The 27208-nt window shown below is 41.7% G+C and overlaps 1 protein-coding gene across 2 annotated transcripts in view; it reads left to right on the top strand.

Moving 5' to 3' along the window:
* Window positions 1-27208, top strand: part of LOC101477938 (uncharacterized) — a 55031-nt gene that overhangs the window by 5775 nt on the left and 22048 nt on the right. Inside the window, exons 6-15 of one of the 2 annotated variants that reach the window (XM_076880858.1) lie at window positions 243-377; window positions 1132-1210; window positions 5784-5988; window positions 7661-9449; window positions 10814-10987; window positions 11266-11439; window positions 12488-12661; window positions 14951-15124; window positions 21429-21475; window positions 21623-23713. In XM_076880858.1, the coding sequence (XP_076736973.1) occupies window positions 243-377; window positions 1132-1210; window positions 5784-5988; window positions 7661-9449; window positions 10814-10987; window positions 11266-11439; window positions 12488-12661; window positions 14951-15124; window positions 21429-21475; window positions 21623-22164 (3493 nt within the window). In that variant the 3' untranslated portion in view covers window positions 22165-23713. Of the gene's footprint in view, window positions 1-242; window positions 378-1131; window positions 1211-5783; window positions 5989-7660; window positions 9450-10813; window positions 10988-11265; window positions 11440-12487; window positions 12662-14950; window positions 15125-21428; window positions 21476-21622; window positions 23714-27208 lie in introns of those variants that run through there. The other variant, XM_076880859.1, reaches the window with a different exon arrangement.

Genomic DNA, 27208 nt, shown 5'->3' with positions numbered 1-27208 from the left:
TCTGGATTAAACCTAAACCTTATTTTTTATTTTTTATTTTTTTTTTGGCGGGTGTTTGTAGTTCAAACTGTCTGTTTTTTAGGGCATCCAGTTAGAAAATGCCTGTCTAGGTTTAGTTTTTGAAGTTTCCTTCTGCTTATGCTCAGCCTGCAATCCAGGTTCTCTTTGGGATGATGAAGGTATTCTAAGTCTTCCTCAGCTTCTGTGGCAGCAAATGGAAAGCACATTTTCTTCTCTAACAGGATCTATGGGAGAGCTGCTGGACCTGAACCTGAAAGTAGACCAGAACCTGGCCCCAGCTGTGTGTCATTAAAGAGTGACCGGTCGAAAGATGCAGTCACAGGTTTTAAAGTGCAGCCGGTGTCTGCTGTAGAGAGGTGAGCTGTTAATAACATGAATTCTTTGAGAGCTTATTTAATTGCTTGATGTTATTGGATAAAAACTGCAGTGCAAACACGTCATTCCCAATTAAACTGTCTCTTACTGTCCTGGAATAGATCATGTTAGAATAGAAACAAATCTCTGCTTTGTAAACACCAAATAAAGTCATTAATGACTTTAAATCAGTCCTCTGTTCTCCTGATGTGTGTTTAAACATTGTTGTGACTCAGTGTTTGTAAATAAATCCTCCATCATGTTTAACGACAGCTCAGCTCTTTTTCACACAAATATCTATTTTCATATGTGAAGCGGTGTGTGTTGGAGTGTTTCCACAAACACAGCAGTCAGAGTGTAAAGAATGGATGTTTTAGGTGTTAGGCTGAGTGTCTCTAGGACTCCAGCTGCTCCAGCAGGTGTCTTCTTTGTACTTTGCTTCAAACACAGTGTAGGGAGGAACTTCCACTCAGGTGTTTTTCCAGAATAAACTGAAAAAAAAAATCTAAATATAAAAATACAATGGTGGTAATTATCAATTAACAGTGGCAGGATACCTGAGTATAATTTGAATGATAATTTTTGCTCTCTTGGGAAAACCTCTAAAAATACAATACAATAAGATAAGCATAAAAAACCTTTTAGTAAATTTAAACAACCAAACTGGCCACATTTATTGCAAATGTGTTTTTTCCATTTTTGAGCAGATTGTAAGTCTGGTACAGTGACAACCAATTCTTCATAATTCCTCTACAGTGTTGACCAGGAGAGCTCAGAGGTTCCCAGTAGTGATGCTGCTGGGCAGACAGAAACACACCTGGACTCCATATTTATGGTTTGTACATAAACAACAACTGCTTTTTATAATACATTTTATTCATAGTAACCTTTCAAAATACCGAAGAATATTGTACACTAGATGAACAAAAAAAAAGTGAAGATAGAAATATAAAAAAGGTTAAAATTTGGTTTGAGGTAATTTAAGTGTAAACTAGTGTCCAGAAAAGGAAACATCTGTTTTTAAAGGGAGTTAAAATACCATGTGGAAACCAGCTCTTCAAAGGTGGAGAACTCGTGAATGTCCATGAGGTAGTCGATGCTAGAGGACAGATAATTAAGATCGATGTCCTTACTTTTGCAGAATGAAAGATGATGGAGTTTGGTAATAAAGAATGAGTTTAACATTTAAGAAAAAGAAAGTGACCAGTTGTATGCAGTTCGTGTGCTGTATAATCAACAGGTGTTGGTTTTACATAAGTGATGGCAGATCACTCAGACAGACACTGTTGCAGTGAAAGGGGTTTATTTACAGTGAGGACAAATATCCAGCATAACACTGAGATGAGAAAGCACAATGAATAGGAAACTTGAAATATATAGAGGGAGAAGAGGAGAGAATGAAGTTAACGACTGATAGAAGCATAGTTCAGGAGATACAAAAATGTTCACAAGGAATTCGTTAGAGAGTTTGCTTGCTTTGATAACTCCAGACTGAGGGCGGCTGGTCAGAGAGCGTCATGAACTTGCAGGAAGCAGAGGAGGAGGAAGTCCTTGATTATCAAATTGGTAAATAAAAGATGGTTGATTAATTCCAACTTGAGGCTGAGACAACAATCCAACACCCAAGAGCTGCCACGCTGCTCCTTAAGTACTCCAACTGATGAGGTTGGAGTACAGATGCGTTGGAGAAACCCTGATGAACACAGCTACTCCCGCCACATTTAGTCTGGCTTTATGGGAGAACTACGAATGCCTTTTCTATAATCACAAGCAACTTTGTTTTGTCTTCAGTTAAACCAGAGCTGAGAAGTCACACTCACAGAGGTAGGCAGTGCTGAATGGTAGGAGGGCTTTTCCTGCTCGAGTGGCAAGGGAAGAAAACTTGCTCATCACAGAACTGAGAGATGCTTACCTCTTTGAATTACTTTTTCAGTGTGGGGTCAGCTCCATAAAAAGTCAAAAAGGTCCCCTACCCGTTCATTATATGTCCTATTCTCGGGAAAATCATCTTTAATGGTAAATGGCCTGATGAACATTCTGTTCATCATTTTTATGGACAGGATTTCTAGGCGTGGCCTCAGAATCTCATCTCTGCTTTTTGCAGATGATGTGGTTCTGTTGGCTTCATCTGGTGGAGGCCTCCAGCTCTCACTGGAATGGTTCGCTGCCGAGTGTGAAGCAGCGGGAATGAGGATCAGCACCTGCAAATCTGAGGCCATGGTTCTCAGCCGGAAAAGGGTGGAGTGCCCACTCCACGTCGGGGATGAGTTCCTGCCCCAAGTGGAGGAGTTCAAGTATCTCGGAGTCTTGTTTGCGAGTGATGGGAGAAGGGAGCCGGAGATCAACAGACGGATTGGGGCTGCAGCTGCAGTAATGCGGACGCTGCACCGGTCCGTCGTGGTGAAGAGGGAGCTGAGTGTAAAAGCGAAGCTCTCAATTTACCGGTCGATCTACGTCCCTACCCTCACCTATGGTCACGAGCTGTGGGTAGTGACCGAAAAAACGAGATCGCGGATACAAGCGGCGGAAATGAGCTTCCCCCGAAGGGTGGCTGGCCTCTCCCTTACAGATAGGGTGAGAAGTTCGGCCATCCGGGAGGGGCTCAGAGTAGAGCCGCTGCTCCTCCACATCGAAAGGAGCCAGCTGAGGTGGTTCGGGCATCTGACAAGGATGCCTCCTAGGCACCTCCTGGGGTTGGTGTTCCAGGCATGTCCCACTGGGCGAGGCCCCGGGGCAGACCCAGGAGACGCTGGAGAGATTACATCTCTCGGCTAGCCTGCGAACGCCTTGGTGTTCCCCCGGATAAGCTGGAGGAGGTGGCTGGGGAGAGGGAGGCCTGGTATTCTCTGCTTAGGCTGCTGCCACCGCGACCCGGCCTCGGATAAAGCGGATGAAGATGGATGGATGGATGGAAAGTAGGATAAATAAAAAGAGAGGATGAAAACTTTAGCTTGACTGCTGAGTGATTAATGATGGTGTCAAATTCAGGCCCAATGAGAAAGAGAGGGCATTTATTCCTCACGGGGAATCTCATTCAATCCCCTGTAATAAATGCATGGACAGAGGTATCTGGCTTTTATAGCCACAAATAAAAAACAAACAGCACGTAACGGGGATGAAAACTGACAGATGTTACCAGCTGCCAGGGACTCCTGGATGTACTTCTCCATGGTGTCCCTCTCTGGCTGGTGTAACATGGGTTATATTCAGAGGTTGAGAAGAGGCGGCAGAAACTCTCAGTTCAATTCATTTCAAATTCAATTCAATTTTATTTATATAGCGCCAAATCACAACAACATTCACCTCAAGGCAGGACAATTAAAAACTCATGATCACATTGGCACTGGGAATTCTACAATGCTTGTCCTTTAATAATTACACTTTTCACCAACCTTACAAGGCTCAGTTGAACGGCTGCTGTCTTGTCATACATGAAGCAAGCAGTGTTCAAACAACACATAATGTTACTTTGAGTTAGGGAGGTAAAAATATGAGGTCCATCTCAGTGCACCCAACCATGTGCAAGCATGTTTCTCCCACATTCTACAGTCGTGGCCAAAGGTTTTGAGAATGACACAAATATTAGTTTTCACAAAGTTTGCTGCTAAACTGCTTTTAGATCTTTGTTGCATTTGTTTCTGTGATGTACTGAAATATAATTACAAACACTTCATACGTTTCAAAGGCTTTTATTGACAATTACATGACATTTATGCAAAGAGCCATTGGCCCTTCTTTTTCAGGACCTCTGCAATTTGACTGGGCATGCTCTCAATCAACTTCTGGGCCAAATCCTGACTGATAGCAACCCATTCTGTCATAATGCCTTCTTGGAGTTTGTCAGAATTAGTGGGTTTTTGTTTGTTCACCCACCTCTTGAGAATTGACCACAGTTCTCAATGGGATTAAGATCTGGGGAGTTTCCAGGCCATGTACCCAAAATTTCAGCGTTTTTTTTCCTCGAGCCACTTATTTATCGCTTTTGCCTTATGGCACGGTGCTCCATCGTGCTGGAAAATGCATTGTTCTTCACCAAACAACAGTTTGGTGAAGAACAATAGCGGCAGAGGTAAAATATGCCTCAGCCAATGCAAGCACCTTTCCCATCAGCATGCCCACAAGAGATGTTTTGACACCGTCATCTGGAAAAGAGCGGAGAGAATGGTCAGACACTAGGTAGCATTGGAAAAGGAACCCCCAACTTACTGTAGAAGAGCTCAGGTGCCAGGGAGATCACATTTCTTAAAAAAGGCAAAAGAAGAAGCAATGCGGTGGAGCTCCTTTGACAGCCGATGGGGCAGCTGGCATCAGCATGTGTTATGGAAACCATAACACATGCTGCATCGGCTTTGGGCTCACAAGAGATGGACCCAAAAGCAGACAATAGCCAGACAGAAATCAATTCTCACAGTTTTTATTTAGAGCACAGATAACAACACGTAGCTGACATGAACTCATACTGGGCACACTGGAGTGTCTCTACACAGGCTCAGGCAGGGATGCACAGGGGTGAGCTACGGTGGTCTGGCAGAGTGAGCGGCAGGCAGATAAACAATGAAGTTCCCTGACCTGAGGAGGTGGTGAACTGAAGGAAGCAGAAAGGCAGGCAAGTAAAGTGTGGGTAATCCATATTTTCCAGAGGAGGTGAGTGACAGGCTGGCACGAGGCTTTAAAAAGTCACGAGGGTGTGAGTTAGAGCAGCGCAAGCTGCGACCATAAGGAGACGAGGTAAGTACCCAATTGAGGAAGCGTTAATCACAAAAACTGAGGCCATATTGTACTGTACGTAGCTGATGGACTGGCGAAGAAGAGATGGTCACGGTGGACTTAAATGCATCCGCACTTATTACAGCTGATTAGCAGCAGGTGGGTATGAGTGGACCTGGCTCTGCTCGGTAAGGGATCCACACACACCAGCTGCTCACTTGAACCATTACACCAGTATGTCTTTCCACCTGTTGTGATAGATTATTGCAAGGTCCCCGGCCAGTTCCAAAGGGCTGATAGATGGAAAAAAAACAGGAGGAGTGAATTAATTTAATTGAGATAAGTCATGGGGTTGTTACCATTTCTCAGTTACGCAGAGAAAGTCAAACTTGCAGTCAGTGAAGAGATGCTGGAAGAGATGCCCCTCACTTGTAAAAGAGATTATATCTAGGAGATTGAAGTTGACAGTGGTGGTACCACAATTGGCAGGATGGTCAAGAACCGCACCACTACTGAGTGCTGAGCATTGAGCGTGGAGCCAGCTATATCTGACTATATACTCTTTTATATCCATTCTGTTCACAGTAATCTCTATCCTGCACTTTGTGAACCAATGGATTGTCAGTGTGTCCAACATGGATCTGATGTTTGGCTCCATGACATCAGTCTGATTGGGTCATTCATAAGCTATTCTGTTGCAGCTGCTGGAGAACAACATCATCACTTTTGTGAAGAACGAACTGAAGAAGATCCAGAAGGTTCTCAGTTCAGACTACCCAGAATGCTTAAAGAATCAGAGGGAGGATGATGAGAAGACGAGGAGCAGCAGAGAGGCATTTCTAAAGATAACACTAAACTTCCTGAGGAGAATGAAGCAGGAAAAGCTTGCTGACCAACTGCAGAGCAGTAAGGGATTTCTCTAAAGATTCAAGCTACACAGCAAATCCAGCATGTCCAAATTAACACTGTCGGATTTGATTTCAACACTATTAAAGTGTCTATATGGGTCCACACCAGAGAGTGTTAATTTAACTCTTTTTGGAGAGTTGGTACGTTAACTCTGATTTAGTGTTAAACACCAAATCTGTCTGGAGTTGATAATTTAACACTTGGTGTTAAGAGTTTATATATTAACTCTCAAAGAGTATTTTAGTTTAACTACGTAAGAGTTATCTTCTAATTAATTCTAAAAAGCGGGAATTTTACTGTTCTGAACTTCTAGAAATTTCTTTTGGAAATAAACATTTACTAAAAAGACGCAATGGTTTTTGAAAAAACATTTATTCTGAACTGTGCACCACAATTTCAAAACATTTTCTGAAAGATGTAACACTATACATATTCCCACTTTCATTAGAATTGTGTTTATCAAAAGGTCTGACATAGGTGAGCTGGTAAATGCAAATAACAGCATTCTCAACACTTATTTCTTTAATACAATATGCATGTCCTTCATTCATCCCTTTGTGGAACTTCAACGCACTTCTGCTCTCCCCCATATTCCTCTTAACAAGCGTATCCTGTGTGGATATTGAATAAAAATTAGTTGACACTAATTAATGGCACAAATAATCCAGTAAACAATTGCAGCACAGTAAAAAAAAGGAATCCTCTTTGAGCCATTACTTGTCTAAAGTATTTTCCCAAAAGACTAGGACACAGGCAACAGGTAATACTGAACTAAATGTAAAACCTCAACCTTTTTAACTTTTACCTAAACCGTGTGCACAAAACTCTGGAGGGATCTATGCTAACGTAGAATCCAGTCAGGACGTCTGCTACTGCTGTTTGCTCGTTTTGTTTTTATGGGCGATCGTTTTCAGGCTTCAAGTAGCACCATTATACCAACGTTTCACATTCTACACATTGTTTTAGGTGTATTTGACCAAAAGTTTGACTGAAAATTCACATGCAAGCTTTTTTCAAGGCTGTGGTATTTGCCCGCAAACAATACCTTTCAGCTAGCTAAAACAGAATATTATGCTATCACCGAGCAACATGGCTAATGCCTTTCACACAGCTTTGTCTCAACTCCAAAGAGCCACAGAAGTAAAAGCTAATAAAAATAATTGAAACAATCTTTGAAAAAATGACTTACCAAGCATGGCAAAAAACTCAAATATGTAGAGCAAAATGTTCTGAAACGGCTTCACTTCAGCTTCGATTCGAGCCGTGCTGGGGGCGGAGTCTGTGAATTTACTCTGTTGGTGTCATAGCCCCTGTAGGAGTTCAGAGTTAAGAGGTCAAGAGTTAATGTTTCCATTGTAACACCTTCAGATTTAACATAGAAACACTCATTTTTAACACTCGATTTTAACTACTATCATTTTACAGCTCAGAGTTACATTAAAAGAATGTGACTCTACTTAGAGTAAAATTAACTCTACTTTTGCAAGAAGACTATTAACACCAAAACATTTAACACTTTTGAATTTGCTGTGTACTTGATAAATGAAACGTTTACTAATGAAGATGAAAAAACTTGTATACAGTCATTACTATGTGGGATGGAAATTTTTGTGCCCACTTTTAAAAACATTACTTAATTGTTGATGTGTTTTTAATGTTTACTATTCAGGAATTCCTGCTTCAGTTTGTCAGCGTGAACTTAAATCTAAGATAAAGAAAAAGTTCCAGTGTGTGTTTGAGGGGATCGCTAAAGCAGGAAACCCAACCCTTCTGAATCAGATTTACACAGAGCTCTACATCACAGAGGGAAGGACTGCAGAGGTCAATGATGAACATGAGGTCAGACAGATTGAAACAGCATCCATGAAACCAGACAGACCAGAAACAACAATCAGACAAGAGGACATCTTTAAAGCCTCACCTGGAAGAGATGAACCAATCAGAACAGTGCTGACAAAAGGATGGGCTGGCATCGGGAAAACAGTCTTAACACAGAAATACACCCTGGACTGGGCTGAAGACAAAGCCAACTGGGACATCCAGTTCATATTTCCATTCACTTTCAGAGAGCTGAATGTGCTGAAAGACCAAAAGTTCAGTTTGGTGGAACTTGTTCATTACTTCTTTACTGAAACCAAAGAAGCAGGAATCTGCAGCTTTGAAGACTTCCAGGTTGTGTTCATCTTTGATGGTCTGGATGAGTGTCGACTTCCTCTGGACTTCCACAAAACTACAATCCTAACTGACCCTAGAAAGTCCACCTCAGTGGATGAGCTGCTGATAAATCTCATTATGGGGAACCTGCTTCCCTCTGCTCGCCTCTGGATAACCACACGACCTGCAGCAGCCAATCAGATTCCTCCTGGCTGTGTCGGCTTGGTGACAGAGGTCAGAGGGTTCACTGACCCACAGAAAGTGAAGTATTTCAGGAAGAAATTCAGAGATAAGGAGCAGGCCAACAGGATCATCTCCCACATCAAGACATCACGAAACCTTCACATCATGTGCCACATCCCAGTCTTCTGCTGGATCACTGCTACAGTTCTGGAGGATGTGCTGAAAACCAGAGAGGGAGGACAGCTGCCCAAGACCCTGACTGAGATGTACATCCACTTCCTCGTGGTTCAGGCCAAAGTGAAGAAGGTCAAGTATGATGGAGGAGCTGAGACAGATCCACACTGGAGTCCGGAGAGCAGAAAGATGATTGAGTCACTGGGAAAACTGGCCTTTGATCAGCTGCAGAAAAGAAACCTGATCTTCTATGAATCAGACCTGACAGATTGTGGCATCGATATCAGAGCAGCCTCAGTGTACTCAGGAGTGTTCACACAGATCTTTAAAGAAGAGAGAGGACTGTACCGGGACAAGGTGTTCTGCTTCATCCATCTGAGTGTTCAGGAGTTTCTGGCTGCTCTTCATGTCCATTTGACTTTCATCAATTCTGAAGTCAATCTAATGAAAAACCAAACAACCACCCAGAAGTGTGAAACAAAAGAATCTGCAGAGAAACATTTCTACCAGACTGCTGTGGATAAGACCTTACAGAGTTCAAATGGACACCTGGACTTGTTCCTCCGCTTTCTTCTGGGTCTTTCGTTGGAGACCAATCAGATTCTCCTACGAGGTCTTCTGACACAGAGAGGAAGTAGCTCACAGACCAAGCAGGAAACAGTCCAGTACATCAAGAAGAAACTTAATGAGAATCTGTCTGCAGAGAAAAGCATCAATCTGTTCCACTGTCTGAATGAACTGAGTGATCGTTCTCTAGTGGATCAAATCCAACAGCATATGACATTAGGACTTCTCTCTTCACTGTCTCCTGCTCAGTGGTCAGCTCTGGTCTTCATCTTACTGTCATCAGAAAAAGATCTGGATGTGTTTGACCTGAAGAAATACTCTGCTTCAGAGGAGGCTCTTCTGAGGCTGCTGCCAGTGGTCAAAGCCTCAAACAAAGCTCTGTAAGTAAACATGTGTTCAGGCTTTTATTTATAACATAAACAGTGTAACCTGTGATGGCTTAAAAACTTAAATATATTTTATTAAATGATCATCAGCACTATGTGAAGTATATTATACTTGACGTTTTATAATCAACTCCTCAAAACTAAATACAAAAACAATGAAAAAAAAAATCTGTGACATTTTTTATTCATACCAAAATCACATGAGATGATCCAATGGGTGTGTGTGTAGTTCGGTCAAGATATGACCCTGTGAACGCCTCCTGAAAAACCTTCGCCAGGAGTCCAGCAGTCCACTTAAACAAAGGGCTCTTATACTCAAACAGTTACAGATACATCCTAAAATATCACTCTGACACAACTTTTTCACTTTGGTACTAGCCAGACCCACTAGTTTATTTCTTTTTTAAATTATTTTTTATGATTCACACTGTGTGATGATGCTCCTGCTTTATATTATTCAGCAGTTTATAGCAGGGTCCTAGATGCTAACAGGCAACTAGCATACAAACAATTTGAACACATGCTAATAAAAAATTCACACTGTTAAGGGCAGATCATGCATTTTAATCCAGGAACCTTCATCTTGTGATGCAACAGTGCTGATCACTGTGCCACCATGTAGTTGTAATAATGCGGAAAAAAAACCCACAAAGAAGATTTTCATGCTAGATTGAGCAAACTGACAATTTTTACCACAAAAACAAAAATGTCAGTACATGGTCTTGTCTGAGTAGACCAAAAATCTGGATTTTCCAGAAAGTATTCTAATTAGAACAGAGAAAACAATGCTGTTAAATATATGCTTTTATCTTGAATAGTTTTTAAGGAATTTAATGTTGGCATCAAAATTCATATTGTGAATACATATGCTGTAAGTTGGTTGATGGATATAAAATATTTAAAACACAAAGCAACAATTTCACATTACCATGAGATGAAAATCATAAATGGTTCAGCAGCAAGCACATAATAACTTGAGATGGAATCACCAACGACTGAAACAGGTGAATATTTAGAGGCTGCAGCAATTGCAGTTATATATTATTATTATATATACATTATATGTATAATATATATATTATTAATATATATTATTATATATTATATATGTTATAAATGAGGATTAGAACCTTGAACCTTGATTATGCAGAATAATTGCCGATCTTTATATTTGGAAACTAATCTACCAGCTCCTCGCCTGTTTCTGTTTAGGAGTATAATTGTTTTAATGAGCCAATTCCAAGTCTTTAATATTTTTTGTTTCTGTAATATACACTGACATTTGTTTTTCTTGTGAAGGTTCAACATACGAAATTATTTAATTTGATAACAAAGTTTTTATTTTGTTTATTTTTTAGGCTGAACGTCCCTTATCTCTCAGAGACAGGCTGTGAAACTCTTTTCTCAGGCCTCAGTTCTCAGTCCTCTAGACTCAGAGAGCTGGACCTGGGTATGAACAACCTGCATGAATCAGGGATGAGGCTTCTGTCAGCTACAGTGGACAGTCCACAGTGTACACTGGAAACAATCAGGTCAGATAAAGTAATATTTTGGATTCTTTATGAATTTACACAAGTAGTCAGATTTATCCAGTGTTATTTAAGTCTTTAGTTCTTCTTCTTGTTATTGTTATTGTTATTATTATTATTATTATTATTATTATTATTATTATTATTATTATTATTATTATTATTATCATTATTGTTGTTACTATTATTGTTATTATTCCTAAGCTATGGTAAGCTGCCACATTTCTAACCTCTTTAACATAAAAAAACAAAGATTCATAAAAATGTTTTTTTCCCCCCAGACTGAGTCTCTGTAACCTCTCAGAGAGAAGCTATGAATCTCTGTCCTCCGTTCTCAGCTCTCAGTCCTCTACTCTAAGAAAATTGGACCTGAGTAACTCTGATCTGCAGGATTCACCAGTGAAGCTTCTGTCTGTTGGACTGAGGAGTCCACACTGTAAACTGAATACTCTGAGGTCAGTGCAAGTGATATTCTGCTTTTTGTCAATTGTCAGAATTAACCAATAATAATATATGTCTTGATGCATGCTCAATCATCAGGAACTGGGGAACTGACCTCACAGCCCATTATTAATCCAGTGTGCTGGTTTCAGTTATTGTGTAAATATACTGTTTATAAGGTTGTGGAAACATGCACTGACCTGAGACTTAAAAAATTACTTGGATGAAAACAAAATGTTTCTCCCACTGAAAATGCTACTTCCACATGAACAGAATCAATCTTTTGGGCAATAAGAATACACTACTCGAAAAAACAAAGACATAAAATAGAGAAAGATTTTTTTAATCAGAATAAAGCATCATCAGTTAAACATCTCCAATAGTTTTCTGATCTTTTTAGTAGCAGAGAGAGTAATTAATGAATTTCAGCTGCAGTCAGCGTCACTACTGGTAGCCTGGGGCAATACCTGGACCCTACAGAGGTTGCACACTTAGTCCAACTTATCAAGGATGTTATCAATATATGCATCACTGGAAGGTTTTGAGTGTCTCCCAGAACAATCTCGACAGCATGGAGGAGATTCCAGCGAACAGTCAGTTACTCTAAGAGAGCTGGACAGGGCTGTATAGCTGAATGGGTATCTGCTCCTTTGTGTAAACAAAATGAACACAGCCAGAGCAAAATTACCTCCAGCAGGCCAGGTCTGACCAAACAATTAGAAACATGCATAATGAGGGTAGTCTGAGGGCACAACATCCTCTTGTGAGTCCTGAATCCACTGCCTGCCATGTGGACCTGGATTGGCATTTACCATAGAATACCATAATTGATCCACAACTATACTGAGAACCTTTTTTAAAAATGTTGTTTGTATTTTATGGAGCAGTGCATTTTACCTAGTAAATGTCAATGTTATTCATTTGTTGTTGTACCTTGTTTAGGAAGTAAGGATTACTGGAAAAAAAACACCATTAAATATTCTAAATCGAATAACTCTTCAGTGCACCCCCACTGCACTTTAACAAACGTGTTTGTTTAATATTGTATCTTTCATTTTTCAGACTGAGTCACTGCAAGTTCTCAGAGAGAGGCTATGAAGCTCTGTTCTCAGCTCTCAGCTCTCAGTCCTCTAGTCTGAGAGAGCTGGACCTGAGTAACTCTGACATGCAGGATTCAGCAGTCAATCTTCTGTCTGCTGGACTGAGGAGTCCACAATGCAAAATGGAAACTCTCAGGTCAGAATTAAAACATTTCCACTGATGATCATTTAAAACCGGATTTATATTGCTGCATAAAGAGTAACTTGATAAAAATTTCTTAACATAAATAGTAAGTTGAAACCACAATCAATCTCCATCGCACCAGCATCATCAGCTTCATGTTCAAGAGCCTGGATGGATAGTGATTCTTTCAATGGTGGGACATTAAGAGCAGAAGTAAAACAGAAATGAGAAATGAGAGACTCTATGAATCTGCAAATGACAAAATATAAATGAGGATTAAGATCCAGCAATGATTATTGAAGTCATTGAGTCACTGATGGAACATTTGCGGTTATATAAATTGAAAACAGAATGAACCATAATAGAATGAACCATAATAGAAGGTGAAATGTCAGCTACCCAAAGGCAAAGGTATTCAGTTTAATTTTTAAAATGGAAGATGGAACAACACTTTAAGCTACTGGACTAATTCAACATATCATGTTCTCCTCATAGAACCTGGATACATAAGCCCCTTTTCCATTAGTATCTACTTGGATCGACTTACCACAAATCAATTCAGATGAACTAGTTTTCCATTGCAATCGTACTATCTATCAAGCCAAGTCAAGTCAAGTTGGTAGCAGGCAGTAGGTAGGGACACTGTTGGGCCTTCTTAATTATGGAGCTGGTATTGAGGAACCACGAGAGGTTCTCTCTCAGGTGGACACCAAGGAATTTGGTGCTCTTAACGACCTCTACAGAGGATTAAGTGGACAGTGATCACTCTTCTGAAGTTGACAACTCATCTCTTTTGTTTTGTCCATGTTAAGAGAAAGATGTCTCCGCTGTCCTGGAAGTGGCTTTGGATTCTTCTGCCATGAACATGTTTGCTGCTCTGACAAAAAATGACAATAAACATTCCATCGGGGTGTGATTTCTACAGCTTGCTGATTGCTCCTTACTGCTCCCAGAATGCCTCTGTAGTGCTAGCACTGGGTGGGATGTACACTGCTATAACAAGCACAGCAGTGAATTCCTAAAGTAAATAAAAAAAGATCTGCATCTAACATTCATAAACTCGATGAGCAGTAATTAGAAACTAATAGATTTCTTGCACCATTTCATGTTGATGTGGGCACAAAAGCCACCACCACGAATCTTACCACACAGAGCTGCATTTCTGTTGGTAGAAAGTGAGGTGAGCTTTGTGTAGCTGAATGGTTGTGTCCAGAACTCTGTTACTAAGCCATGGTTCTGTAAAAACAAAGATGCAACAGTCCCTAAATTCCCGCTGTTTGGTTCACTGGAGTCAGATGTATTCCAGTTTATTGTCCAGTGAGCAAATGTTTGAGAGCAGGATGAATGGGACAGCTGGCCGGCTTGGATTTGCTCTTACCATAGCACAGACCCCTGCATGTTTATTGTGCTTCTGCTTCCTCGCACACTGCTTTTGGTGACCTGTCCCCCGGCCACCAGCATCAGGTGATGACGAGGACTGGAGGCCTGGGCTTTGCAGTAACTTGAGGCACTTGCAGCAGTTCCTGGTCAATATTTTTATAATGCTTCTAATTTAGGAGTGTTTTGGCGTTGGTAAAACTGAACACCGCTTGTTCTGGTTGTGTCAAGTTGTGTCAGGACAATTTACTATTTATGCACAATAAACAAAGGAGCATAGCGCGACAATTTTTGTTCAGCGCCAGACTTGCTTGTAACCTATATCACCAATTATGTTAAGAAAAATGAGGCATTAACTACAACAGCAGAATGACCTTTGTGGGAATGTCTGGAGCAGACTAACCTGTGAGCTGGAGTGTTCTGGGACGTTATATTTTGTCTTTGAATGGCTGCAATCCAGTCGCCTTTGTTACTTCGGAAACATGGCTCGAACAATTTCTCTTCAACGACGTAATCCGATAACAACCGATCTCTTTACCCGTCGGCTTTCCGTGGCTGTCATGCGACCGGCTATTGCAGTTAAGAATACAACAGCTTCTTGCCATTTTTTGTGTTTCTTTTTATCGCTGTATAACTGATTTCAATTGAAAGCCTGCGTGCGCTAGTACCTCTTGCCACGAGTTCCCAGAATTCTTTGCAGTTTTACCCCTGAGTGAAGTCACATTTTCAATCTCTATACAAAAAAAGCCTGGCAATGTTGAACTTGTTGTGGAAGCCACTCCCAGTTTAAGTTCAGGAGACAGACACCTTCTCTACTTTCAAGATCAGCTTCAAACTTTCCTTTTTGTTAAAACTCACAGTTAGAGCTGGCTTAGGTGATTTTGTTCATTGTTCACAAATGGTTGTTTTTTTGCGCATCTGCAGTCTGTCAGGCTGTCTGATCACAGAAGAAAGCTGTACTTCTCTAACCTCAGCTGTGAGCTCCAACCCTTCCCATCTGAGAGAGCTGGACCTGAGCTACAATGATCCAGGACACTCAGGAATGAAGCTGTTGTCGGCTGGACTGAACGATCCATGCTGGGGACTGGACACACTCAGGTATGGAGAGAATGTCTGATATTTGCTTCATGCACGTGACACGAACTGATCAACAAGCAATATATATGTATGAGGTGTCTAGTGAGAGCATTTCCAGAAACAATTGGTAAATATCTCAATATATTTACAGCAAAAATTATATTAATATATGAATAGAGAGGCACAGGACATACTTATCCTAGATTAAAACAACTATTGGAACCTTTTGAAACTGTTAGCCTCACTTCATTTATTTATGGCAAATGGCCTGAATTTGTATAGCACTTTAGGCAAGGCAAGGCAAGTTTATTTGTATAGTACAGTTCAACAACAAGGTGATTCAAAGTGCTTTACAGAGACATTAGAAACACAAACAGATAAAAAGCATGATTTAAAATTGATTAAAACAAGCAAACAAACAAACAAACAAACAAACAAACAAACAAAGAAAACAGTATATAAAATCAAAACAGATAAAATCAGAACAGTAGATAAAATCAATAGTTAAAATGTAAGTTTTGAAATTTAAGCTTAAGTGCGCATTTGGTGCTTTATTCAAATGCAGCTGAGAGCAGGTGAGTCTTCAACCTGGATTTAAATAAACTGAGTGTTTCAGCTGATCTGAGGCTTTCTGGGAGTTTGTCCCAGATATAAGGAGCATAAAAGCTGAATGCAGCTTCTCCGTGTCTGGTTCTGACTCTGGGAACTGATAAAAGACCAGATCCAGATGACCTGAGGGATCTGGAAGGTTCATACTGGGTCAGGAGGTCACTGATGTATTTTGGTCCTAAACCATTCAGAGCTTTATAGACCAGCATTAGAACTTTAAAGTCTATCCTCTGACGGACAGGCAGCCAGTGTAAAGACCTCAGAGCTGGACTGATGTGGTCCACTTTTTTGGTCTTAGTGAGGACTCGAGCAGCAGAGTTCTGAATGAGCTGTAGTTGTCTGACTGATTTTTTAGGTAGACCTGTAAAGATGCTGTTACAGTAATCAAGCCTACTAAAGATGAATGCATGGACTAGTTTTTCCCGGTCCTGTTGAGACATCAGATCTTATCCTTGAAATATTCTTGAGGTGATAGTAAGCTGATTTTGTTATTGTGTTAATGTGTTTTTCTAAGTTTAGGTCTGCATCCATCATTACACCCAAATTTCTCGCCTGGTTTGTGGTTTTTAGGTGTATAGATTGAAGTTCTCTGGTGACCTGTAATCGTTTTTCTTTGGTGCCAAAGACTATTACCTCAGTTTTGTTTTTGTTTAGCTGGAGAAAATTGTGGCACAACCAGTCATTGATTTCCTCAATGCATTTACCAAGCGCCTGTACAGGGCCTCGGTCTCCTGGTGACACTGTGATATATATTTGTGTGTCATCTGCATAGCTGTGGTAGTTTATTTTGTTGTTCTTTATAATCTGTGCCAGTGGGAGCATGTAAATGTTAAACAGAAAGGGTCCCAAGATGGAACCTTGGGGAACTCCACATGTGATACTTGTCTGCTCAGATGTGAAGTTACCTATTGATACAAAGTATTTCCTGTTTTCTAAGTATGTTTTGAACCAGTTTAGTACAGTTCCTGAAAGACCTGTCCAGTTCTCCAGTCGTTTGAGTAATATGTTGTGGTCAACTGTATCAAATGCTGCACTGAGATCCAGTAAAACTAAGACTGACATTTTTCCACTGTCTGTATTCAGACATATGTCATTAAACACTTTGGTCAGAGAGGTTTCAGTGCTGTGGTTCTGTCTAAAACCTGACTGGAAGGCATCGTAGCAGTTATTCTGTTTTAAGAAGTAACTGAGTTGTTGAAAAACTGCTTTTTCAATGATCTTACTTAAAAATGGGAGATTTGAGATCGGCCTGTAGTTGTTCATTTGTGTCTTGTCAAGATTGTCCTTTTTCAGTGTAGGTTTTATTATAGCAGTTTTTAGTGATTCTGGAAACACACCTGATAATAAAGAAAAGTTGACGATCTGTAACAGGTCTGACTCTAAAGTCTTTGAGACCTTTTTGAAAAAAACTTTTTGGCAGGACATCTAAACAGCAAGAAGAGGAGTTCAGTTGACCTAAGATGTCCTCCAGGTCTTTGCTGTTAATCGGGTGAAACTGTTTCATGGTGTTTAAACAGTTTTTCGGTGGACACAGTACATATCCTGGATCTGCTGTTGATGTACCAACTGCTTGTCTAATCTTTTGGATTTTTCCTGTGAAGAATTTGGCAAAGTCATTGCAGGCCATAGTCGAATGAAGTTCAGCTGCCACTGACACAGGAGGGTTTGTTAGCCTGTCAGCTGTAGAAAATAAGACCCGAGCATTATGGCTTTTTTTAGTGATGATGTCAGAGAAGTAGGACCTTCTTGCACTCCTCAGTCGTAAATTATAATTGTGAAGTTTCTCTTTATAGATGTCATAGTGAACCTGGAGGTTTGTTTTCCTCCATCTGCGCTCAGCTTTCCTACACTCTCTTTTTTCATTTTTCACCAGTGTGGAGTTTCTCCATGGAGACTTTTTTCTTCCAGAGATAACCTTCACCTTAATGGGAGCAATTGTATCCATTACATTTAACATTTTAGCATTGAAGCTATTGACGAGCTCATTGACTGAACCTCTGGACCCTAAGCGCTTTACACATTCAGTCATCCACCCATTCACACACTGGTGATGGCAAGCTACATTGTAGTCACAGCCACCTGGGGCGCACTGACAGAGGCGAGGCTGCCGGACACTGGCATCACCAGGCCCTCTGACCACCACCAGTAGGCAACGGGTGAAGTGTCTTGCCCAAGGACATAGCGACCGAAACTGTCGGAGCCGGGGCTCGAACTGCCAACTCTTGAGCCTCGATCGCCCACATTTATTTAGATAAACTTTTATATTGACAGCTGTGATAGAAGCTGACAACTATGGCATGCTCTCTATATATTTAAAGGTAGAAAAGCCAAATGGCTGCTCTCCGGGAGTTTAAGTAAGCAGCAGTGCAGAAATGCATGTATGTGTTTCTAGTGCTCCTCATAGACAAAAGTTGAAATTTGTTTTGAAAAGCCAATATGCAAAATCATAGAACTGAAAACAATGCAATAAAGAAATATAGTTAGAATAGAATAGAATAGAATTCAACTTTATTGTCATTGCACATGCACAGGTACAGGGCAACGAAATGCAGTTTGCATCCATCCAGAAGTGCTTTAGTGATATAGATATTACAATATATATTAGCAATAGTATAGATATGTAAGTATATTACAGAAATGGGTCTATTATGGTATGTTATAATGTACACAGTATGAAGTATGTTGTGAATATTCTATAACTAAGTATGTACAGGCTGTAGTGAGTACAAGCTATGTACAGGCTATGAACAGGATATAAATATGAAAAACTATACAGAAATCTGAGATATACAGCTATACAGAAATGGGAACTATGCAAGTTGTAAACAGTTGTAGGATTAAAGATTATTGAATGTACAGAATGATTATTTACACAGAGCTATACAGTAGTGCAGTTAAGATAAGTGAGGGTGTAGATAGTTTCTACAGAGGTTATATAAAGTGTTAGTGGTTGTGAGTGGTGGTTCACTCCATGTTATTATTGTGTGTTTGAGGGTACAGTTGTCCATTGTGGGGGTGTGTATGTTCAGTCCATGAGTTTAACGTGGGTCAGATGTCAGGAGGCAGAGTTCAGGAGTCTGACAGCTGTGGGGAAGAAGCTGTTCCGGTACCTGGTGGTCTTAGTCCGGAGGCTCCTGTGGCGCCTCCCAGAGGGCAGGAGGGTGAAGAGTCCATGTGATGGGTGACTGGGGTCTTTGATGATTTTCCCAGCCCTTTTCAGACACCGCTTCCTGTAGATGTCTTTTATGGCAGGAAGTGGTGCTCCGGCGATGCGCTGGGCAGTTTTCACGACCCTCTGCAACGCCTTCCGGTCCGAGGCAGAGCAGTTCCCGTACCAGACTGTTATACAGTTGGTCAGGATGCTCTCGATGGTGCAACAATAGAAGTTCACCAGGATGTCTGAGGACAGGTGGTTCTTCCTCAGAGTCCTCAAGAAGAAGAGGCGCTGGTGAGCCTTCTTGACCAGCTTGGAGCAGTTGGTCGTCCAGGTGAGATCCTCAGAGATGTGGACTCCCAGGAACTTGAAGCTGCTCACACGCTCCACAGCCGTCCCCTTAATGTGGATGGGGGATGTGGGTCAGCATTCCTCCTGTAGTCCACGATGAGCTCCTTGGTCTTCTCGGTGTTAAGCAGCAGGTTGTTTGTGTCGCACCGCTCAGCCAGACGATCCACCTCCTCCCTGTAGGCGGCCTCATCGTTGTCACTGATGAGGCCAATCACCGTGGTGTCATCTACAAACTTAATGATGGTGTTGGAACCATCAGCAGGTCTGCAGTCGTGGGTGAAGAGGGAGTAGAGGAAAGGGCTCATCACACAGCCTTGTGGTTCATTGTGATGGTAGATGAGCAGTGGTTATCCAGCCGGACATGTTGGGGGCGGTTGGTCAGGAAGTCCAGTAACCATTTGCAGATGAGGGAACTGATGCCCAGGTCTGTCAGTTTCCTGATGAGTTGTGAGGGGTGGATTGTATTGAATGCTGAACTGAAGTCTATAAACAGCATTCTGGCGTAGGTGTTGTTGTTGTCCAGGTGTGAAAGGACAGAGTGCAGTGCGATGGAGACTGCATCCTCTGTGCTCCTGTTCTGGCGGTATGCGAATTGGTGGGGGTCCAGGGTGGGGGGGAGACAGGATTTGAAGTGTGCTAGGACCAGCTGCTCTAAGCACTTAGTGATGATGGGGGTGAGTGCTACTGGGCGGTAGTCATTGAGGCAAGATGGGTTGGAGTTTTTGGGTATCGGGATGATGGAGGTGGATTTGAAGCAGGCCGGTACCACAGCGTGGGCCAAGGACAGATTGAATATGTCTGTGCGCACTCCTGCAAGCACCCCAGAACACGCTCTGAGAACACGTCCGGGGATGCCATCAGGACCTGCAGCCTTGTGGACATTGATCCTGCTCAGCACCGCTCCTACATCGGTGGGGGAGAGAGTCAGAGGTTGGTGGTCTGGCGTCATGTCTGCTTTGGTTGTGGTTGTGGGGTTCCCTCGCTCAAAACGAGCATAAAAGTTGTTGAGCTCGTTGAGGAAGGAGACATCAGAGGATGCGGGGGAGGGTTTGGTGGTCCTGTAGTCTGTAATGGTCTGGAGTCCTTGCCATATGCGTCGGGGGTTGGAGTTGGAGAAGTGTTCGTCTACCTTCTTCTTGTAATGGTGTTTGGCTTTTTTGATGCCCTTCTTTAGATTAGCCCTGGCTGTGCTGTAGGCGTGTGCATCTCCTGACCTAAAGGCGGTGTTGCGGGCCTTCAGGAGGAGACGAACATCCCGGTTCATCCAAGGCTTCTGGTTGGGGTACATGGTGATCCGTTTCTGGGTGGTGACACTGTCTGTGGTTTCGGAGATGTAATCCAGTACAGATGAGGTGTACTGGTCCAGGTCTGTGTGGGTGAACATATTCCAGTCTGTGTTTTTAAATCTGTCCTGGAGCACTGCGTCTGTCCCCTCTGGCCACACTTTAATTGTCCTCACAGCAGATTTCACACGTTGGATGAGTGGTGAATACCTAGGTGCGAGGAACAGGGAGAGATGGTCCGATTGTCCAATGTGGGGGAGGGGTGTGGGTGAAACGACCCAGGTGGAAGATACAGAGGCAGGAAGGAAGTGATAAAAAAGGAGCTTTCATTGTTCGAAATGCAAAACTGTAAAATGATGAAACACAAAGTCCATCAAACAGAAATCCAAAGCAGGCGCAGGAAAAGACGACAGTATATACACTGGGAGCTACCTGCAAACACAAAGACAGGTGGGAGCATAGCACAGGTGCAGATGAGAGAGTTTGGCTGGTGAGAGATGAGCTGATTGGATTATGTGTATGTGTCGGGAATGGTGGCTTTTTGAATTGTTACTGGATGTTATTGCTGATGGTAATTATTCTCAGATTAAGGATTTGGTTTGAGAATTAAAAACTTTGGATTTGTGAAGGAACAGTGGTAGGGCTACTGACTGAAAGCATGTAGCCCTACACACTACACACTACAAAGAAGCATAAACAGAAGAGAAATATAAAGATAATGATGGTCACAGTTTGAATTTAATTCAATACAGGGTGTACTGACAGATCCAGGATCAGTCCAAATCATCAGCAGTTTGATCCATGTATGGATTGAAGTGAATTTGTGAAAATCTGTTGGTCTGTTATCAGTGTCTAACAGTATGTGTATGAGAGCCATGTAATGTCCATGTGTGCATGCTGACTGTGCTGCTCTGACCCCCCTCCTCAGGGTGGAGCCTGCTGGAGTCCGATGGTTGAGACCAGGTCTGAGGAAGTGTAAGTGTGTTTTTAATGGGATTCATGAAAACAAAGCAGCACACATTCAACCATCTTCATCATGTCAGGAGTCATCATCAAAGTGTCAATCAATGAACAGATGATGGATCAATAACTGCAGCTGGATTGTGTTTGTTCTCTCATCAGATTCCTGTCAACTCACAATTGACACAAACACAGTTCACACAAACATCAAACTGTCTGATGACAACAACAAGAAGGTGACACGTGTGAAGGAGGTTCAGTCATATCCTGATCATCCAGACAGATTTGATGTTCATTACCAGCTGCTGTGTAGAAATGGTCTGACTGGTCGCTGTTACTGGGAGGTCGAGTGGAGAGGAGACGTTTATATATCAGTGAGTTACAGAAGAATCAGAAGGAAAGGAGACAGTGAAGACTGCTTGTTTGGATACAACAATCAGTCCTGGAGTCTCAGCTGCTCTGATGATGATGGTCCTCGTTCTGTGTGGAACAATAACAGACAAACATCCATCTCCTCCTCCACCTCCTCCTCTTTCTCTAACAGAGTAGCAGTGTATGTGGACTGTCCTGCTGGCACTCTGTCCTTCTACAGAGTCTCCTCTGACACTTTGATCCACCTCCACACCTTCAACACCACATTCACTGAAACTCTTTATCCTGGGTTTAGTCTCCGGTCTCCTGGTTCCTCAGTGAGTCTGTGCTGAGTTGAGTGTAAAGAGTGTCCTTCAGTTAGAGAAACGCTCTGACAGTTGAGCAGATAGTTCAGTCTGTACATGTTTGTCTCTTTCACACGTTTTCAGATTCATGGATTCAATCAGTTGATGTTTTAAACTGTTCTAAATTATTCATTGTAAACTTCTTCCTCTTCTGTCCTTTAAAGATGGAAGCTTCACAGTGAATATCAGTATGTTGTGTTTCTCTGAAGCTCAGTTCATAACCAGCTCCTCTGCATTTTCAACAAGTCTGAGCTCAATAAAATGAATTGAAATATTTGATTTCTCTTTTTGATAGGATTTTTCCAATGTAATGGGAAAATTCTAGTTAACCCTCACATTTAGATTTACGTTGTTAGAACTTCACTGTATGATTTTTGTATAACCTTTGCATGCATGCAACCCACACATTCTTGCGTTCACCAACAGCCTGGGTTGGAGAAAAGACTGTTGTAACTGAAAAGACACATAGAGTTTGTGTGATGTTATAAAAGGGGCACTGCGACGCCCCGAGGTTGGAATGCTCATTACTATGAACCTGTTATACTTTGATGTGTGCGTGTTCTCTTGCACGCAGTGATAAATTGTTTGACTCTTTCCGTCTTGCAGACTTTATTTACAAAATTCTACGACACCAAGCTTTCTACATGCTCTTATTGTTTCAATCAATTTAAAAAATGTTTCAGATATATAAGCTGAGAATACTGGATCAGTAGTTTTTAATAGAGTTATAACCATGATATGTTTTGTATTGTGATATCATAATGCATGTGACTAATCTAATAAATGGCAAAGAGTGCATTAAACATGTGAAATTGGTCTTGTTATAAGTATGTAAATATTTCTGTATAGCACTGCATATATTGTGTATTTGCTTAGTTCATATGAAACATGAAAACTATCACAAAGGGTAATGGTGATAATGGTGTCATGGTCCCCGTGTCTCTCCAGCTGGCTAATGTTGGGCCGTAGTTTTGTTTTTGTGTGTGTCTCTCTCTTTCTTTTTAACATCGCTGCCTTCTACCTGCCTGGGCAGAGCTCATTACTGGGCTCTCGCTTTTGGCCCACCCACCTGCCACTGATTTGTTCCTATGTTTTGTGGCTACTATTTGATGTGGTGGCTCAGAGCAGCTCGTCGCTGGAACGGTGAATGCCCTGTGTTCGTAAAGCCCCGGCTAGTATCAAACTTATGTTTGTAATTTCTGGATGTAGAATTACTTCTTGCTTCCTGGACCTGTTAGTCTGTTTTTCCCTGGATCCCAGTCAATGTTCCCTCTAATATTTCATATGTCTGAGCGAACACACAAACTCCCTGAGCGGTCCCTTGGACCACTGTGAGCAACATTAGATGTGTGCACTGTGGTCACGCCAGCATCGAATCCATCCAAGTTACATGGTTTATTAAAATAATCAAATTACAGCATTTACATTTATGTTAGACTATTTTTAATTAACTGCTTTGGCACTTACAATGAAAATTTAAAATCTTGTTGATGACCTTGTGTAGTATGTCAACACTATTGGAAGTAAAATAACTTGAACTTCCAATTTTGAAAACACAACTTTCTTTTTATTTTTAATAAAGCTCTTGTGACTTGTATTATGAGTCTGAGTCTGTGTTCTGGGAGAGAGTCTGTAACTCTGTCTGCAAAATACAGTATATATGGACCAATGTTGGGCATTTAATTATATAGTTACTTCTTCAAAAAAGTAACTGAGTTATGCAAACAACAAAGTTTTTTGCAGCTGTTTACCTAAAAATGCAGCAAAGGCGTTTTCTTAAATAAACGTTTCAAACTATTTACAGCACAATCAGCTGTTCTGCATCAAATTTGATGCCACACAAATTATTTGTGCCACTCCAAAAAACAATTTCAGTCCACTATGAGATAAAGCAGAACATCAGCCTGATACCTGCAGGCCTGACAACAGGAGATGTATCACTGCTGTAACACCTGTAACATTCAGCCGTCGCCTCATTGTTCTGGCACACACAACAAAACTATTGACTACACTACACACTAACTACACACTAACTACACAAGATTTGCGCTAAACGTCTCACATCTCTCACATCATTTTTATATATTTTATTTTATTTTTACTCTATTTAATTTGTAAAAATGTGTATATACACACACACACACACACACACACACACACACACACACACACACACACACACACGTAGAAAACATTTAGTATACACATCCAGAAATGCATACACTATTATATATTGTACATATATTTATTAGTTTCAGATGTAGCCATTCTTGTATTTTGCTTGTTTACGTTATTGTATTTTGCACAACTCTGTTGCTTGTGAAGCTCGCACACAAGAATTTCACTCACATGTGCTGTACCAATGTACCTGCACATGTGATGTGACAATAAAAGTGATTTGATTTGATTTGATTTGACATCTCAAAACACTGCCGTCACTCCTAAAACTTCCCCCTTCCTAAACAATAAATGCCATGTTGCCAGATCATTTTTTGATTGGTCCACATGGTACATTTTTCGACTAATAGGAATGGGTGGGGGTGTTTTGGTTTTGTCTTTGCTCACAGGCTTTCGAGCGTTTTCCTTAAAAAATGCCGTTTTTACCGTTTCTTCCTGCAGTAAATATAAACAACGACAGTATTCAGGAAAACAACCAAACATTGCAGATATTTTTTATGATAACTCCGGTTTTACGTGGCCGATCAACACAATTTAAAAACTGGTATAAAGACCACACTTTTCCCGTCAATTGTTCCGTCTGTCCTGCTCACATCTCCAATGGTTGTACACGTTGTCATTAACGTGGCTTCACTCCACATCAGCCGCTTTACTAGCTAAAACACCGGTGTCGGCACATAAGGACGCTGTCATAGCCTGTCAACCACGTTGATTAGCTGCGTATATACGAATGTGAATCGCATCATTGGCTGGACTGTGGGATAAGGTGGCATCGTTGTAATCCCATACTGGAGCAGCCAGTCACTGACTAACACTGCCAAACAGAATTGTTAAAGTATTAATTTTAATTTCAATTCAGCTTGGATTTTTTTTTTGTGCGCAACACAGATTTTCTCTGCGCAGAGACCGTGCCAGTAGTGCACAATTGCACACGTGCACAGCTTAGAGGGAACATTGATCGCAGTGTGCAGCTGTGTGGACTGGAGCAAGACAGTGAAAAGCGTGAGTGGCAGAAGAGGATTCATGGCAGACTGAGGAGCGTGTCGTGGAGTGCTTCTGAATGGAGAAGAGAGTAGACGAGCTCGCACTGAAGATTTGAGTATGTGGATTAACCCCCCTGTTGTGGAAGTTTTCCATTAAATAAAGCCTGCAGACGAGCGGTGAGCGGTAGCTAACATTCTTTAATCAAAAACAAAGAACAGACAAACCAAATTTCTGGAGAGCCTGCATGATCGCGGGGCAGATGGTCAGCAGAGTCTCTCTGAGCCTAGCATGGCTCTCAGTTAAATACCTTTCACAGGAACAAAAGGCAGTACACAGCTGTCTCACACTCCCTTGCTACCTCCCAGAGTCCTCGAAGAGACAAAAGACTTCCTGTGGAGCTGTCTGCTTCCCCCAACTTCCTTACTAGACCCCCACCATTTGTCTTACTGTATGAGTGTGAGACATGTTAAAATCCAGTGGCACCAAGGCATTATACAATAAAATAATGTGAATGATACATAAATAAAAGAAATTCCTTTCCTATCCCCCCCCCCCCCCGGATCCCTGGATCCTGCTCGTCACTTGTATTTACAGTTGCACTTTGGTGATTTGTGCGAATAAACTGTGAACTCTTGTTTTTCAGGCTGGGTCTGCACTTAAATCCATTCAGTCTTGCTTGACACCTGCTAGCGAATCTGGTGGATTTGGTGACAGATTTGTTTTGATGTAGAATATTTAGAAGCTGTGTCATTGTTGTGAAGAACTGTGAAGGTTCTCAGTCATCCAGGTCATCGTAGTCAAAGGAGCTTGCAAAGAAAAGCGTCTGGACTTCCTTAAGTTACTTGAAGACGTTTCACCTCTCATCCGAGAAGCTTCTTCAGTTCTAAGGTCAAATGGTGGAGAGTCCCAGATATAAACCTAGTGGGAGTGACCCCCACAGAGGGACAAAAGGACCCCCTGATGATCCTCTAATCGCCTGAGCCAAGGTGTGAAACTGGGTGTGGGTCCCAATCAGCCAGAGTTTCGGGTGAGTTCATTGTGAAACCTGGCCCCACCTTATCATGCGAATTCCTGAGGTCAGATGGCCCAGGATGTGAGTGGGCGTTAAGGCGTCTGGGAAGGGATCTCAAAACTGGATTATAGATGGCAGAGAGTTGGTGTCGGAAACCCCCGCCTCTGTTCAAAGATGGTCGCTCACAGTGGACATAGATGCTTCTTTCACTCCTCTTTCAAACCATCTGTCCTCTCTGTCCAAAATGTGAACATTGGCATCCTCGAAAGAGTGACCTTTATCCTTAAGATGCAGATGGACTGCTGAGTCTTGTCCTGTGGAGGTGGCTCTTCTATGTTGTGCCATGCGCTTGTGAAGTGGCTGTTTGGTCTCTCCAATGTAGAGGTCTGGGCATTCTTCACTACACTGTACAGCATACACCACATTGTTAAGTCTGTGCGCCAAAACGCCAAAACGGGATGGAGGATACAACACAGTGAAACAAACACATGTATTAAGGTGAATGTAGTTCTTGTTTTTGCTGCCATGCACACACTGGTAAAAACAAACACATATAGTGCACTTAACATGACCTATAATAACTCTGCCTATTTGGGGGTTTTTTTTTACCAGCAGGGGGGTTTGTGTACACATGAAGCCCTCAACATTTGAACCTCCTTGAGGCAGTTAGCTGAAAGGCTTCAAACCCTGATGAAACTTTATCTTGCCATTACTAGGGAAACACAAACTAACACACAATGAACACAGTGTTTCTAGACTGCTGCCTAATTATTTATTACTGTAACACAGAGTATGCACTGCTCTGGTTTCACAATACTGCCCAGCCAGCTGGTGTTTCCTTTTGCAGTGTCTCTACTG

The sequence above is a fragment of the Maylandia zebra genome, unplaced genomic scaffold, assembly GCF_041146795.1.
Source record: "Maylandia zebra isolate NMK-2024a unplaced genomic scaffold, Mzebra_GT3a scaffold01, whole genome shotgun sequence".
NCBI classification, from domain to species: domain Eukaryota; kingdom Metazoa; phylum Chordata; class Actinopteri; order Cichliformes; family Cichlidae; genus Maylandia; species Maylandia zebra.
The sequence above is the reverse complement of the archived record's forward strand: the minus strand, read 5'-3'. Positions and strand labels throughout refer to the sequence as shown.